The 15621-nt window shown below is 40.6% G+C and overlaps 1 protein-coding gene across 1 annotated transcript in view; it reads left to right on the top strand.

Moving 5' to 3' along the window:
- The first annotated feature begins 7531 nt into the window (after window positions 1-7531).
- The window catches only part of slc6a2 (solute carrier family 6 member 2), a 34404-nt gene continuing 26314 nt past the window's right edge, over window positions 7532-15621 (top strand). Inside the window, exons 1-3 of the mRNA XM_039795793.1 lie at window positions 7532-7649; window positions 8036-8481; window positions 10265-10396. Coding sequence (XP_039651727.1) covers window positions 8187-8481; window positions 10265-10396 — 427 coding nt within the window. The 5' untranslated portion in view covers window positions 7532-7649; window positions 8036-8186. The remainder of the gene's footprint in view (window positions 7650-8035; window positions 8482-10264; window positions 10397-15621) is intronic.

Genomic DNA, 15621 nt, shown 5'->3' with positions numbered 1-15621 from the left:
ATAAACATTTTCATCAGATAGTCCCTTCCTTTTGTAAAGACATTTTTTTATCCATTTTCTTAATGGTCAAAGCCTTACTTTTTTACTTTTTGTTGAGACCATAAATCCATTTTTGCACAACTGCATATTCCAGCTCCACTGCTGTCAGGAGAGTAGTTCATCTGTAAGGAGGCAGTGATGCTATACATGGTGTTTTAAATACAACTAACGTGAATGTGCTCCCACACACAGGCACACAGACACACACAAAAAGGGCATTCTTGTCTCCATATGCACGGAGGAGGTTGAAATGAATGATGGAGAGCGGGTCGCTTCATTAAAAGCCCGCTGTTAGACAAACTGTGATTACCAGCTGTGATTTCCACCTTCAATTTGTTTTAACCTTTTCAAACGTACAGAGGCTCATTTCATTTTAATCAAAATTGATGAGATGGCATGAAATCAATTAAGTGACATTGTTGCAGCATAACTCCTTTCCCATCCACAGCTCCAGCTCTCCTCTTTAGGCCCCACACCCCTCCATCCTTCCTCTTTCCTCTGCATGGCTGTTGTATATTGCTGTGTCCATTTCAGCCCTGCCTGAGGGGGTGATCCTGTCGCAGTAGATTGTGGGAGATATGTGTTGGTAATGCAATTTGGCCTCCTCAGGACCTGATTGAGTGAGCAGCCTCTGTTTGTGGACAGAAGCTGGACACCGGCCTCATAAGGATGGGGGACTCACTGTGCCAGGCTGGACGGAAAGGTCAGAACCGACAGGCCTCGCTGTTTAATAGATGTGACACTACTGTGTGCCACAATTGAGCCAGGGAGCCCTGTTTTCTAAAGCCAAATGAGGATGTCCTCCTGGCTACACCCCAGGTTCAGACCCAGTCATCTGTTTCTTTCAAAAACTTTGAGGGTCTTTAACCTATTTTGTTGATGGGTTCGACTTATACAGTAGATGGTAAATGCTGTCTGTATTGTCACAAGTCCCATCCACCGGGAGTATGAGTACATTCTTTTACATTTCTATAAATACAGAACCAAGATGCAAGTTTTACCAGCAATACAATACAAAGGAAGGATGCATTGGTCATGCAATAGTTAAACAGACAATTTATTTTTTTGTGAAGTGACTTAATCAGTGCAAGGACATTACAGGAAAGTTATGTAAGAAGAAGAAATCTGAGATATTTTGGCTTTAGGTTCCTTTAGAATAGACCTTCCTTCTTATATCAACAGGATACCCGGGTGTGTGTATACACACCTGTGACCCCTCCTTTGTCCTGCATGATGAACATGAATGTATGGCTTCAAACATGCAGCACAGTGTGCATTAACATTACACAGCAGGTTAGAGGTTAGTTGCGGATTAGAACTACTGATTGAGCTAAAATACTGTAAATTGTGGGTAAGGTGAGGACATTTCAAGGATAGTTAAAGCTATTCTTTCCTTTTTCTCACACATGACTGAAACAATGCCTTTGATAGGTCATGTATTAGCATCTGATGCTTACATTAAGTGAAATATTGTAACCCAAGAGGCCTTGTTCTTCATGGCTGTATCAATCATCCAATGGAAATATTTTAGATGTCTTGTATATAATTTTATACCCCTTTCTCTTTAATTCAGCAAGCCATACTGGCACTGTGTGTTTTGGCAAACTCTGGGACGTACAGTATAATCTTTTACAATATAATTCTCTGAATTTTGAACAATGCTTGGCAGCATAACACGGTGTGGATATCTACACATTTTTTGATGAGACCATAATGCACTTACAAACACACGCCCAAACAACACACACATCTTGCACCACTCTTGACTCCTGCAGTCTTGAACCTGGCAAGCTGTCTCTTTCAGCTCTTCGGGGAGTTCCTCCAAACCTCATTGTTACGTTTCCTTATCACACCAGATGACACCTTGTTGACTTTCTCTCTCTTATTATTCTCTCAGGGAAGTGATTGTTCCTAATTTCCTGTGTGATGGTTTATAGGAACAGTGAAGGTCCCGGTGAGGGCAAGATTTGGGGAACCGTATGAAACATCAGCGGTCCAACGCCGGTATCTGCTGCGGTATCTGCTGCGGTATCTGCAGCCAAGGGTTTGTTTTTTTTTGCTCAATGTTTTGGGTGTTTCACATCTCTGCGTTTGATTCTTTTCCAGATTTTTTTTGGATGACGGGCAACAACGTTTCCTGTGTAATATTCAAAGATGGGTCAGCGCAAGGTTGTGGAAAAGACATTTGTCTTTTACTTGTCAGTGAGACTTGCCAAATAAGGTGTGGAAGTGTTTACATGATCCCAAAAAAGTTAAACTCATCCCTCTACGCTTTGCGAGGCGAGGAAAAAAAATGTCCATTTATTGATAACAATGTTTCTCTCTTTATTTCTAGGAGCCAAGTGACAGAACGTATGACGTGTTACAGTGTTTATGACAGTGCAACAATAAGTCCTACGAAAAAATTACATAAGAGAACATTAGAAATGTCAGTATGTAAATAAAAAAATGTGTCTCTTATGGGTGATGTAATCTTTCTCTGAGACTTGTCAATCAATCACATTCTTTTTTTAAGCACTCTCACAGTTCAAACAGCAATAATACCAATCCTCCTGCTGTCAAGCCTCCATTATTGTGCCCCTTAATTACTACCAAGCATTCTAACTCAACTTGTGTGTGTGCCCCCTGCTGTCTTCTCCATTCACCAGTAACTTGGAGATGGAAGGGTTGTGACCTAGTGAAAGATAAAACTCTTTGATATTTAGATGAAGGAGACAAAAAAAAATGGTTATTATTTCAAGCATTTTGAGGACAATGGCACCACATTCTCACAGATTTGTTTGGAGTGTAGGTGTTGGCTGAAGCACAAGATGAGGCGCTGCTGCTGAGAAACTCACTTTACTGGCCTGGCCCTTTTGTTGGTAAATATACAACCCCATTTCCCAGATGTGCTATGCGCCACTAAGAAATGTTTCTCTCTGTGACGACATCTGACTCACACTATTTCTTCTCAGTGAATGTATTCATCATGTAAGGAATAAGGCCCCGTCCACACGTACCAAAACGATCTTTTTTTTACCCGTCTTCCCTGGATTCGTTTCAAGAATAGTTGCGTCCAAACGAATCCACTTGTAAATGACTCAATACGCTACTTCATATGCCAGGCCTATAGGCGGCGCTGTTTCTGCTACAGAAATTCACCAAAAAACGGAGAAGAAGAGCATAGTCACTTCCACTTCCCATCATAACATGACTAGCTAGATTATCATTTTCTCTTAATACATCCGTGGACTATAATAACTTTCACCACTGCTCATTTTATAAAGGCTGCCGCAAGAAAATGAGTCTTTGTTTACGTTTACTGTTGGATTGCTTTTTATTTTGCATGATTGCAGCGCGCTAGCAGCGAGCTAACGTTCGCTAGCTCTAACATCGGCAGTCAAACAAACATCAATGATCCATGAATGATGTCTTTTTAATAATCTATACGTTTTTCTTGCAGTAGCCTTTCTACAATAAGCCGTGGTAAAAGTTACTATAATCCGTTCAAGGAGTTGATAAGCAGACAGATTAGCTAGCTAGTTGATAAGTTATCTACTTCCACTTTATAAACAGATAGCCATAGCAGCTAACGTTAACGTTACTTCGCTGCTGGAGCGGTCAGCTACTTTAGCGATGTTTAACGTTGGCTACATAACGTTAGCAATATATCTTGTGTAGAATCCAGAGGGAAGGGTCAGGGAGCAGACACAGAGTATTTAGATGAAGTGAGCTGGTTTGACCATGGAGATGGGACATGCTCGCTTAGCTTCACCGCAGTTGTTTGCGTCAGCGGCCGTGGGAGAGGGTGTAAAAGAGGGCTGTGGCGATGACATCATCGATACGGATCCGTATTCACCATCCAAACGAAGCCAAACGAGAGCCGTTTTCGGATTTTTTCACCCTGAGACCTGGTTTCAAAAAAGTGCGTTTTCAGGCAGTGCGTTTGCAGGATTCGTCTGGACGGTCGGCCCAAACGATGCAAAACATGTGCGTTTGCACAAAAACACGTTTCCGTGTGGACGGCCCCTAAGACTTAACATTGCTGAGGTGCTTACATTCTGCAGATACTAGTAAAGCCTAGAAAGAGAAGCTTAATGACATTCAGACCTGGTACTTTAAGTCTATGGAATGACAACAAAAGAAAAAGGCCCTTGATGTATCAATGAGCACTTTCCAAATTTTAGAAGCCTGGCTCACACAAAACAATAGGCCTTTTAAAAGGCAAGGCACGTTAATTTACATAGCACATTTCAGCAACAAGATTCAAAGTCTGTCTGCTTTTCACAGCAGACGTTTTCACTTGTCATAGTAGGAGAAGCATGTGTTACTAATAACACTAACGGTGGCTACCAATGCATGATGCCAGGAACCTGAAATCAAAGCAGCTATATAGAATTCAGCCATCATTTATTTAACTATTCACACATGTGCTTGTCCTACTGTGATAAGTCAAAATGACTTCTGTGACAAAGCCTATCTGGAAAGGCTCAGTTAAGTTGTGTCATAAAACACTGGTCAGTAAACGGTCATTCTAAGTCATTCTTATTTGTACTATGGAGTTAAAGCATGTTTTATGATATAGTTGACACTAATGGCTAAGTAAATAAGCACGACTGAAACTGCAAGAGTCTTAAAATACACAGAAAAGGTGGAAGAAAGGTCGTAATGGTGTGTGTGTGTGTGTGCGTTAGAGTGCGGATCGGGCCGCATTTTTCTGTCCGAGCCCGGCCCGCGTCCGACAGAGCAGTAACCGAACCCGGACCGAGCCCAACACAGATACAATCTCGTTTTTTTCTCATACTAATGACACCTACGTTTGTTTGTGTGGAAAGCCCGCTTTTATTAAGCAACTGTAGGAAGGCATTCGGAAATGTCAACAGATGAGCACATCAGCGCACACGTGGCAACAAGCGCACATTAGGCGTGCACCTACATAATAAGCTTTTTTAAATTTAAAATGTTCAATGCCTTATTGCGCTGATGTGACCGAGCCCGATCCAAAATCAGTTCTAATTTAAATATCTGTCCGAACCCGGCCCGTCCCGTCGGATACCGTTGGGTCCCGACGGGCTCGGTTCGGGTATCCATCCTCTAGTGTGCGTCGGTGGGCCCGGACGAGTTTTTGTCTTTCAGAGTCTATAGCAGGCACAGATTTGAAGATAGAAGATGCTTGACAGTGAATATATTGGTATCATATGTATTTGAATATTTCTGCATACTGAGGGCCTTTTGGAGTTGGTTGATATTATAAGTAGACTTTTTTGGGTTCATATGAAAAGTGTATACCATGTAATTATGTTATCTAATTATCTCTAATCTTTTTGGAACTTGTGTCATTCTGTATTAATAACACTTGTTGTGACCTCTAGAATAATCACAGCCTCATGGAACTGTACAACTACAAACTAGAGAACTAGGGCATTCAGAGAAAGTAGGCAGTTTCCAGAAAAGATGTGCTCCCCATCCAATCTCCAACACTCAAAAGTTTTTGATACCAAATCCCAGCATTGCTTTTTTAAGGTATTCTTCAAGATCTTGGTGTCTTAATGTGGTATTTTGAAGGGATTTCCCCCCCCCCAATTCTTACACTGTAAATTATTTTGAGTTTTAACAACTCTTTCTGGATTGTGCTGTCAACATAACGATAATAGTTGAGGGTAAAAATAAAAATAAAATGTGTCCACCAACTAATTCCCAAGCTTTCAACAACTAATATAAACTGGCAACTTGCAATTATAATAGTCAGAGCAACGCAATGTTTCAAGTCCCTTGGACAAAAAGATGTATTTTGTTGACACAATGAAATGAAATCAAATGTATTGCTGACGAAAAAAAACTTATCTTATTTTTTTTTTTACAGTGTATCAATTAATTAGTCGTAAAATATGGTTAAATTGTTCACCAAATCTGTGTAACAAATGGTATCAAACAAAAAACTGCTTCAACAATTTAATGCCATTAGGGTTAATAACCCTAATCCTAACTCATTAGAATGATCAGCTTTAAAATGCTGTATATCACTTCTATGTGGATTCTAATGTTGACCTTCCACCACCCCTTATACACCCCCTGTCCAACACCCCTACCCCTCTAGAAAAAGGTGGTGGAATGGTAATGTAAGGAAGAAGCAGTGCATCTATGCACAAGCAAGTGCAGAGGCAAATGGACAGAAAGGAACAGAAGTAGAGCTCTTCGCTGTGACCCCAACCAAATGCTCGGGTTAAACCCAGAGGGTCATACTGCGACTGCTGAGCGGCTGCGTCTTGTTTCATTAAATTCTCATCCAAGGGTCAACATGGGAGAGCCTGAACCTTAAGAAAAAGAAGGTGGAATCCAGGATGATAAAGGTAACAGGTGAAGGAGGATATCATTTTGCCTTTAGCAGTACACTTCTGCGGGTGCACGATCACAGGTTCAGTTCCTACTTGTTACTGTCTGTTCTCAATATGCACCTGCTTTACATCTGTAAATCACTTCTGATGGATGGTTTCAATCGAACTATGCTACTCTGGATTATTTGTATTTTTAAAATTTTAAGAAATACAGTTGTTGAATGTACAACATCACACTAGTACACATTAAGAAATACACTCCCCCATCAAACACTACCATGATGGTAATTCAATAGTAATAGATTAATAGAGATACCTTACAATATAAAACAAAGTGCAAAAGAATAGAACTAACTCAGGAGAGAACAACAGTAATAACACATTATCCTTCCTTGTTACCTGGTCCTTTGCTTTACCATCGCTGCAATTATTCAATCTTCACAAACAAAACGCCCAAAACCAGCCCTATTAGGGTTTTATAAAACAAGCACTGGAGAGCAAAGAGAACATTCATTGACTTAAATGGGATGAACTGATCAACCATATCTAATAAAAATCATTGCCCCTGGCTAAAGCTGCTGTAGAATTGAATTACACATAGAACACAATGCTTTCATGGCTTCTTAGAAAAATGTAATTCAATCTGTTTAGTACAGAGAAGAAACAGATAAAGTCCAAATTAAAACATTAAAAAAAGTTTTTGCTGCATGTGAAATCCAAGCACTAATATGGAGCTGAAGGTACAGTGATCGTATGTCTCTTGAACATTGTTATATCCAGGCTTAAATCTGAAAAGCAAATACATGATCCGTCGTTTTATTTTATTCTCCTTTTATTTTATTCTATTCTAGACATGGAAAACTCTTCATCAAATAAATGCACACGCCCATGGCTTATAAAGTTCACCTCGAGGTTTTCTAAAACAGAACATTTGATTTATAGAAAAGGTAAGTAGTCATATTATTTTCCACTCTACGTAGATTCATCTTAAAACCAGCGTGCTCCCGACTGACTGTTGCGCTGACAAGTCAAAAGCAGATGCACAAGTTTATGGGAACTTGAGCTCAGACAAAAAAAAAAAGCGATCATCCCAAGTCATCATACTGGAGAGAAAGTGTTCAATTATAAAATACCACGTGGAAGAGAGAGAGCAACCCGATTTAAAAGCCTGCATTTGATATCGTATCTGCTGGATAAGGCGAGTCTTAGAGTTGCTTCACAATGGGCAGTCTTCCCTCAGATGCATCTGGACAACAGCAGCATCGGGTCATGGAGAAGTGTCCCTAGCTTTACCAAGTACGGAGGAAAGCCTTTCAGCTTTAAATAGATTTAGTAACGGTGACATATTCAAATAATCATGTATCTTTGTCATTATCCTTATGATGTTTTTAGGTGATTGTTTGATAGCGCTAAATACGCTCAGCGCGCGGGCTGACATGGAGACGAATTCGCTCTGAACTGTCTTTCACCTGCTATTGCTGGGAATCAGACTACACATGCAATATTGTATTTGAATAATGTGCAGGTATTAGTAGCACACAGACATTAGGTCTTACTGCTATAGGAGGAATAGTGAACACCTATCCCACCCCATGCAGTCCTAACCTGTATTTTTCGCTGTACTTAAACTTTACGCACAAACACCAAACCTTTCCAAACTCTCTGTCTCCCCTCCTCTCCAGCCCGTGTACGCGGAGGTATCAGCTGTATTTTCGGTGGAGAACATTCGCTTATCCTGTGTTTTGTCAGCGGGATTGTCGTCCTTAAGCGCACCGACTCACACCACCAGCTCCGCCCGAAGGCGCAGGGGGCCGTGAGAGCACCAGGGAGAAGATGAATATCCAGGTTCTGCCAGAACACAAGCTCTCGTCGGTGGCCCCGCTGAAACAGTGCAATGTGGAGAAAAAAGAGGTTGAACTGATACTGGTGAAGGACCAGAATGGCGTCCAGTACACCAGTTCCTCCATCATTCCCACCCCTGGCCACCTCGCAGGTCCTCCCGGATCCACCGAGGACGAGCGAGAAACTTGGGGCAAGAAAATAGACTTTCTCCTGTCGGTTATTGGCTTCGCGGTTGACCTGGCCAATGTTTGGAGATTTCCTTACTTGTGCTACAAAAATGGAGGAGGTGAGTAAACCATGTATGTCTGATAGATTACAGCGCGTGCACAGATGTCTTAACAATTTTAAAAGAGGTCCCAAAACTTATCATGGCGCGTCGCCATGCTAAGGTAATAAATCCTTGTAGAAACATAAGAATTAATTTTACAATGCGTGACTGGGTCGACCAGGTACACTGCAAGTTATAATAAGTCCCCACAGAAAAATGTAAGTACTTTTTTTTTTTCTTCATTGATGTTTTGTCTTCTTTCATTCATTTAGGGGTCAGGTGCCAAAGCGTCCTTAATTTATTTAACTTTCAAATCTTTCAAGTTGTTTTGACTCCAGCTACAGTTATTTAGCTTCGATGTTGGTTTTCTAATTCTAGTTCCTTTAATATTCTTGAATCAGCTGTTCAATTGTCCCAGGTGTATTAATGGGGGAAGGTCATTTACTGTAGCTTACATGATCAAGGAAAGGCCTCATTTCTTCAATGCATTCACATGGGAAAAAGATACTGTGTAAACTGACTATCATGTGAAAGGTCAGATAATTAACGAAAAATGGCAGGAATCCTGGTTACTCAGCAAGTCTGGATACAGAATAACCACCCTGAAAACTATTAAAAAATGAAAGTGCACTGTAGCGAGCAGGGCGAAGAAAGTAGTGTGTGTAGTTGAATCACAAACAACTAAGGTTGTTTTAAACAGTTGTTTTATCTTCAATATGTTTCTGTTTTCAATTGAAACGTTTGAAAAAAATAGGACCAAAAAATGTCTTAATTAACTAGATACATTGTTATTTTAAAATTCCCCCCAATGTAAGCTGCCCCCCACGACACTGTGAAGCATATGCAGTTACAGATAATGGATGGATGGATTTTGAAATGGCTTTAATGTTGTGCTACTTTCAGTCCTTTAAATCCATAGTTCACTAGAAAGTGTTTTAGCTTACACAATGGAGAAAATGTCCCCTTTCATAAAGGAATGCACATGTGTAAAGCCACTGTAGCTCTAAAACCCACCTTTGGCGTTTTATATTGTCAAATGATTCATGGAATGGATTAGCGTTGACTTGTAAACCCTATAAATATCTGCTTTTTCCAGTTGCAAATATAGTGTAAGGCTTATTTGCCTGGTCTAACGCAAAAAGTGTCTGAGCTCAGGTGTACTCAGTAAGTGTGAATCAGTTTTCAAAACTATTCAGCTCTGAAGCCGCACTGTAGTGAGAGAGAGAGAGAGAAAAAAAGTACAGCGTGTGTAGTTGAATCAACAAAGGATTGTTTTAAATATAGTGTTGTTTTACCCTCAACAATCCTCATCAACAGAGTGCTCACTACAATGTGTGCCCTGGCTTCTGTTTGCCTGCGTGTAGATTCACATGGGGAAAATCAACATGTTGTGCTCAGTGGCCCAAAAGGTCAACTCTACCACTGTCCTGTCAATCATATTGGCCCTCAGCAAAATGTATTCATTACTGTAGATAATGTGTCATTTGTGATGGACAATGTCAAGAACAATTCAATTACAGGAAGTCATTTCCTTGTTGATGGATGGGCTGCTGAGGCACAACATGAAAATAGCTGTGAGCCTTCCTGCTTGTAAGTTATGGTGTGTTGTTTTTTCAAACAATATCAAGACCACCAAACAGCATTTTTTTTTCTTTTAGTATTTTGTTTTGGCATAGCACTTATTTCTACATTGAGCACCTATTCTACAACATATTTTAACTGTAAGCTAAAGTCACGCTAGCAGGAAATTAGCTAAAAAAATACTTAAGAATGTAAAGCATGAAATGATTTCTCTTTCCAGGTGCCTTTTTGATCCCGTACATTCTTTTCTTGGTTATTGCGGGGATGCCATTGTTCTACATGGAACTTGCCTTGGGCCAGTACAACAGGGAAGGGGCGGCTACAGTTTGGAAAATTTGCCCTGTTTTCAAAGGTGAGCTTTAACAGACACACAGATACAGATACACACACACACACACGCACACACACGCACACACACACACACACACACACACACACACACACACACACACACACACACACACACACACACACACACACACACACACACACACACACACACACACACACACCTGTGAACTTGCATGTCTATTTACTTCAGCCTTTCTTTACCCTCTTTAACTGTGCTACGTAAAGCTCAGTCAAGATCTTTTATTGCCTCTCTTTAGTGCTGTGCCCTTTTCATTCATCCCTTTGTTCGTGTCCTTTAATAACCCTCATAGGTTCATAAGTGTCACTTATAACTAATCTCTGTCACATCACCTCTTTCTTTGTTTCACCTCACTGTATTTTTCTGACCTTTCTCCGCTTGTACTTCCAACCTTATACCCCTGTCTATATTCTTTTTTTAAATGTCAATTTAAAATGAGTGAAGCAAAAGCAAATCAGGCTAGTGTCCATGGCATGCTGAGGATGTTGGGGTCAATGTTATTGCAAGGCAATCAATTAAATTAATCTGAGACACAACCAAAAATCTCAGATCAAACAATCAAAGATATATTATGTACTATTGTTATAGAGAAGGCTTAGACTGGGTAAACCCAGCCCGATCTGCCGGTGATTTGATTTCGCCCTGCAGTTCAGGCTGGAAACCTGTACATTTATCTATCCTGCTTCTGTTACAATTTTGTGGGGACCGATCACAAACTGGCTTATCCACCTGGCGCGCTATTGGCGGCTTTAACACAATGATGATAGAGAAGCAACCAAGCACCGTCTTGTTTGCATTCGGCCACTGAAGCTCAGCAACCCGTTGATGCCGCTGTTGCTGCTACGTCACCCCAATCATTGGTCTGATTGGTTGAAGGACTATCCAATTGCGTACAGAGTCATTTGAACTATGCCCGTTGATCACACGTCTTGTGCAGAGAAAATACAGAGCAGGCTCCCCAGACTAATGTTCAATCTTAAAAGATTGAGCTTGGTCTGGTCATAGTCAGACTAGAGAAGGCTTTGAGCACATTATAAAATACTAGACTAGCATAGATTTATGTTGTTTAAACTTTAAACTGAAACTTCAATAAAGTTAATCATAGCAACTACAAGATGATCTTTTTCCCTGTGATTTGGACTTCACTATAAAGCCAAACCTGCAAAGAGCTGTCCTGACTAGCATTAGCCTTCTTGCGTAGATCAGCGAGAAAATTAGATCTAATAACATGCATCCGGAAGCCTGACTTTTTCTTATGTTGTAGTCCCTTATACAACAGATTATTTTATGAAGCAGTGTGTTTCAAAATAGGCTACTGGCACATAAGTACCTCAGTCTGCACTATTGAATCAGCACCATTCATTGCTTTTGTTGGCTTCAGGACTGAGGAGGGTTTGCTTTTTTCCTGCCGAGAATGAGTAGGTGATGGATTTATGGCTTCTCTGTTTTTACGTAAGGATATCACATTCCAGTGGCGACAAAACAACTCCTCCCAAAATGTACTTAAGAGAAAAGTGCCAAATGTTGGAAAGTAAGCATTAGCGCCCAGTTTGATGAATGACAATGTGAATGTACCCACCACTATGTTGCTGAGGGAAAGATGTGTGCAACGATTTATCGTGCACAACGATTTGTATGATATCTCATGAAACGGCGACCGGTCACCCGTTACGCCTACATGGCAGTTAAGTTTAGCCACAGAAAGGTGGCTGTGACGCAGGTGTTGTGGAAGTTTCCTTTGCAGCAGGGGTAGAGTTTTCAAAGTTTTTGTAAAGTGAAACAAATAAGACAGTAGAAACTAAACCAAGTTTGGTTTTTGTATTTTATTAAAAATATATTTGCAAATATAGGAAGAACATACATTTCACAAAAGACATCAGCCCAGTGTGGAAAGGGTTTCTTCAAATGAGTGAACAGAAACACCAGGCTTATATGCATCTTCAGAGTGACAGCACACACGCACTTGGCTTATTATGACGCTACAATTCTTACAGGAGATCTGATACACATGAAAACAATCGAAAAACACAAGAGACATCTCGGAGCCATTTTGCCTCCTCCTCCCTGTACGACCTTCACCCCCCCAGTTACGTTCAACTGGCATGGGAAAACTAGAGATAGTTTTAGGGTGACCTTGTAGCCCCTATCTGTTCAGACAGACACGGCTCACATTGTATTGTAAGAAAATCAAAGTAGAAATAAAAGGAATTATGCTTAAATGTAATTTTGCCATTACACAGGTACTAGTCCCTGTGAGGTGACGGCCGTTACAGCGGTCGTGACAGTTGAGTTTAGCCACAAAAAGTTGATTGTTATGCAGCTACCAGTCACCGTTAGGTGACTGGTAGGTTAAGTGTATGCAACAAAAAGACTAGTTAAAATTAGCACCCTAAGAAAGGCCATCCCATAACAAAACCTGCACCAGGTGAGAAAACACAACTCTTACAGCTGTGATGTTTTTATAGTCAGTGCAGTTTCATGAACGGGTTTGTATGATATCGTACGAAAATTAGAGCGACGTGGCAACCAGTCACATGACAGTTCAGTTTAGGGGTCTTTAAGGAAACGTTACTGTTAGCCGGGTACAGGGCACCGTGAGGTCCCGGTCGTTTCAATTAATTCAATCAATTAAGTTTAGCCGACAAAAGGTGACTATGAGCTATAGTATTACTTAAGTTACCCTTAAGTAATACTCTTGGGACACGAACAGCCGTTTCCTGGAGGAAAGTCTTGTGTTTTCCCCTAAACTTTTTCTGTGACACAAACTCTGCTTCCCCGTTTGAAAGCCCTGTGTTTCATGACCCATCCATCAATCCACCACAACTCTCTTCACGCTCTTATATATTGCTGTGCAATTAATCGAAATTTAATTGTGATTATGATTTTGGCTCCCAATGATTACAAAAACAGAATAATCGAGAAAAACAATTATTTAGCTCATTACGTTTTGCACATAAACTCTTATTTTCTCTTGTCTTCTGAATGAAAAAATAAAGTTTCAATAGGAAAAGTATTAAGGCAAAGTTCACAGTTGTATGTGTTTTTTTTTTACTTTTGATTTATTTAACTTTTTCCACTGTTTTTTAAGTTCAGTAATGGCAACATCTTTCCAGAAGTCAACGAGTAATCGTGTTAAATTATCAGGATTTCAATATTGACCGAAATAATCGTGATTATATTTTTTTCCATAATCGAGCAGCCCTACTCTTACACATCAGCAGTCATTGCAGTGCATACAGTAATAAATATGTGGAATACATACGAATTATAGTGCATTACTTTCCGTAGCTATATGTACGAAGGGTTCATGAGAACAGCCTGTTGTAGTTGATGCTGAAAAGATCTCAGAGCTGTCAAAGAACCATGTCAAGCTGAATGGCAGTATCATGCTAGTTTTAATTGATTAAGCAAACTTTATCAGTGAAATTGATAAAGTTTTGAGAAACTGATGCCACGTCCACAATTTAGCCCCACCAAAAAGCTTCTGCTTCAATGTTCCATTGCCTGTCAGTGGTGCTTTCAAGTGCAGTGTAGAGAAAAGGCAGAACAAGACAATGTGTACATTTTTTGTGATTAAAGATGACAGACTCAATGTTCTCAGCTACAAAGCATCCAATGCACTGGGACTGGTTAAAGTAGTCACAGCAGTATCGACACCACAGTGTTGCAAAGCTGGTGGAACGTCATCCTGAACTGTTTTAAGGTACCGGAAAACTAAAAGACTTCAAGAGTTCAACAGGCTCAAGTTCTTCAGTTTTATCTTCTATGCACAAGGTATTTCAGCCGATTCCAAGAAAGTCGCTGCAGTTTAGCATGCTGCAGACCCCCAAAATCCAGGTGAAATCAAAAGTACTGGGTATTGCAATTTATTTCGCTAGGATTATTAAAGATTTCTCCATCTCAGAAGCGTGTCGCAAGCTCACCAGAAAAGAAAGACACACCCCCGGAGGCCCCCAAAAAAAAACAAAAAAAAAAAAAAAACCCAAAATTGAACCATAAATAATATCATTGTTATGCTAGCCGCAATGGGACCACGGTGGTACTCTGCAAAATTGACAGGTGAAGGACATAATACTACGCTAGTCGGTCTATCAGAAATGTGGAAAGGAGATACTCCCAGATAGAAAAGGAAGTGCTGGTAATTCTGTGGAGCTGTGAGCATTTCCACCTGCACATCCAAGGTCATCCTTTAACTCTAGTGACAGATGTAACAATCCGAGACATAGACTGTATAAAAAGATTGCAGGATTGTGTTTCCATTTCAGCTCAATGTATATATATATAATATAATAGAGTCTTTACTGAGTTTTGCTATCATTTAGTGCCACAGTGGTTTCTCTCATCTCTGTTGATCCATTCCACAGACAGTTCAGAATGCTCTTTTGTCAATAAAGTAAAATATAAATAAAATAGTTTGCAGACAATTCCGAGTGCAGCCCGTCTAGCAGCTGAGCAGACAGAGAGCAGAGACGGGGACTCTGCAGTTCGCCAACATGTTGCTCTCTCTACCAATGTAAGCCGCTCTGTTTTAGGCTACGAAATGTGCATGCAGGCTGAAATTCAACCGTGCCGTTTTATCAGGATAAAGCTATAAACAGAAGGGAACTCTGCTAGCTGCTAGGTTAATGTGCAATGGTAAACAGTGCAGCTTGTTAAGCTAGTTAATGTGTCTACCTCAGCTGAGAACGGAGATACAAGACTTTACACAGGTACTCTGGCATATAGGCCTAATAGTCAACACAAATGGAATGTTATTATGTGTCATGGAACATTGCGCTCCCCAACTCGCGAAAGGTCGGATTTGCTCCATCTTTTGATGATAAGTTTTGTTTAGAAAACCTTGAATCGATGTAAGACACAATGTCATCAGACACAATCCATGTCATTAGACACAACGTGGTGTTGACGGTGACGAGCTCAGACCCGCGGTAGGCGTCACGTGACCGCGGTATTGCGGTAATGCAGTAATGCGGTAACCGCCCCAGCCCTAGTCAAGAATTCTTCAAGAAGATAGCTCCAGAGCTATTGAACATACCACCAGATCCTGTTGCCCATGATGATTGTGATTACAGTGATGACTTTATGATCACAACAACACAAAGGCACAACAGATGTCCTACCGCCTACCTGAGGGACTACACGCAGCTCATTGACTGTTAAACAAGTGGACAATCTCTTAGCCACATACAGTAGATATTGGTTGAGAG

This window comes from Perca fluviatilis, chromosome 3 (assembly GCF_010015445.1).
Source record: "Perca fluviatilis chromosome 3, GENO_Pfluv_1.0, whole genome shotgun sequence".
NCBI lineage: Eukaryota > Metazoa > Chordata > Actinopteri > Perciformes > Percidae > Perca > Perca fluviatilis.
This window is presented reverse-complemented; position numbering and strand designations above follow the sequence as displayed.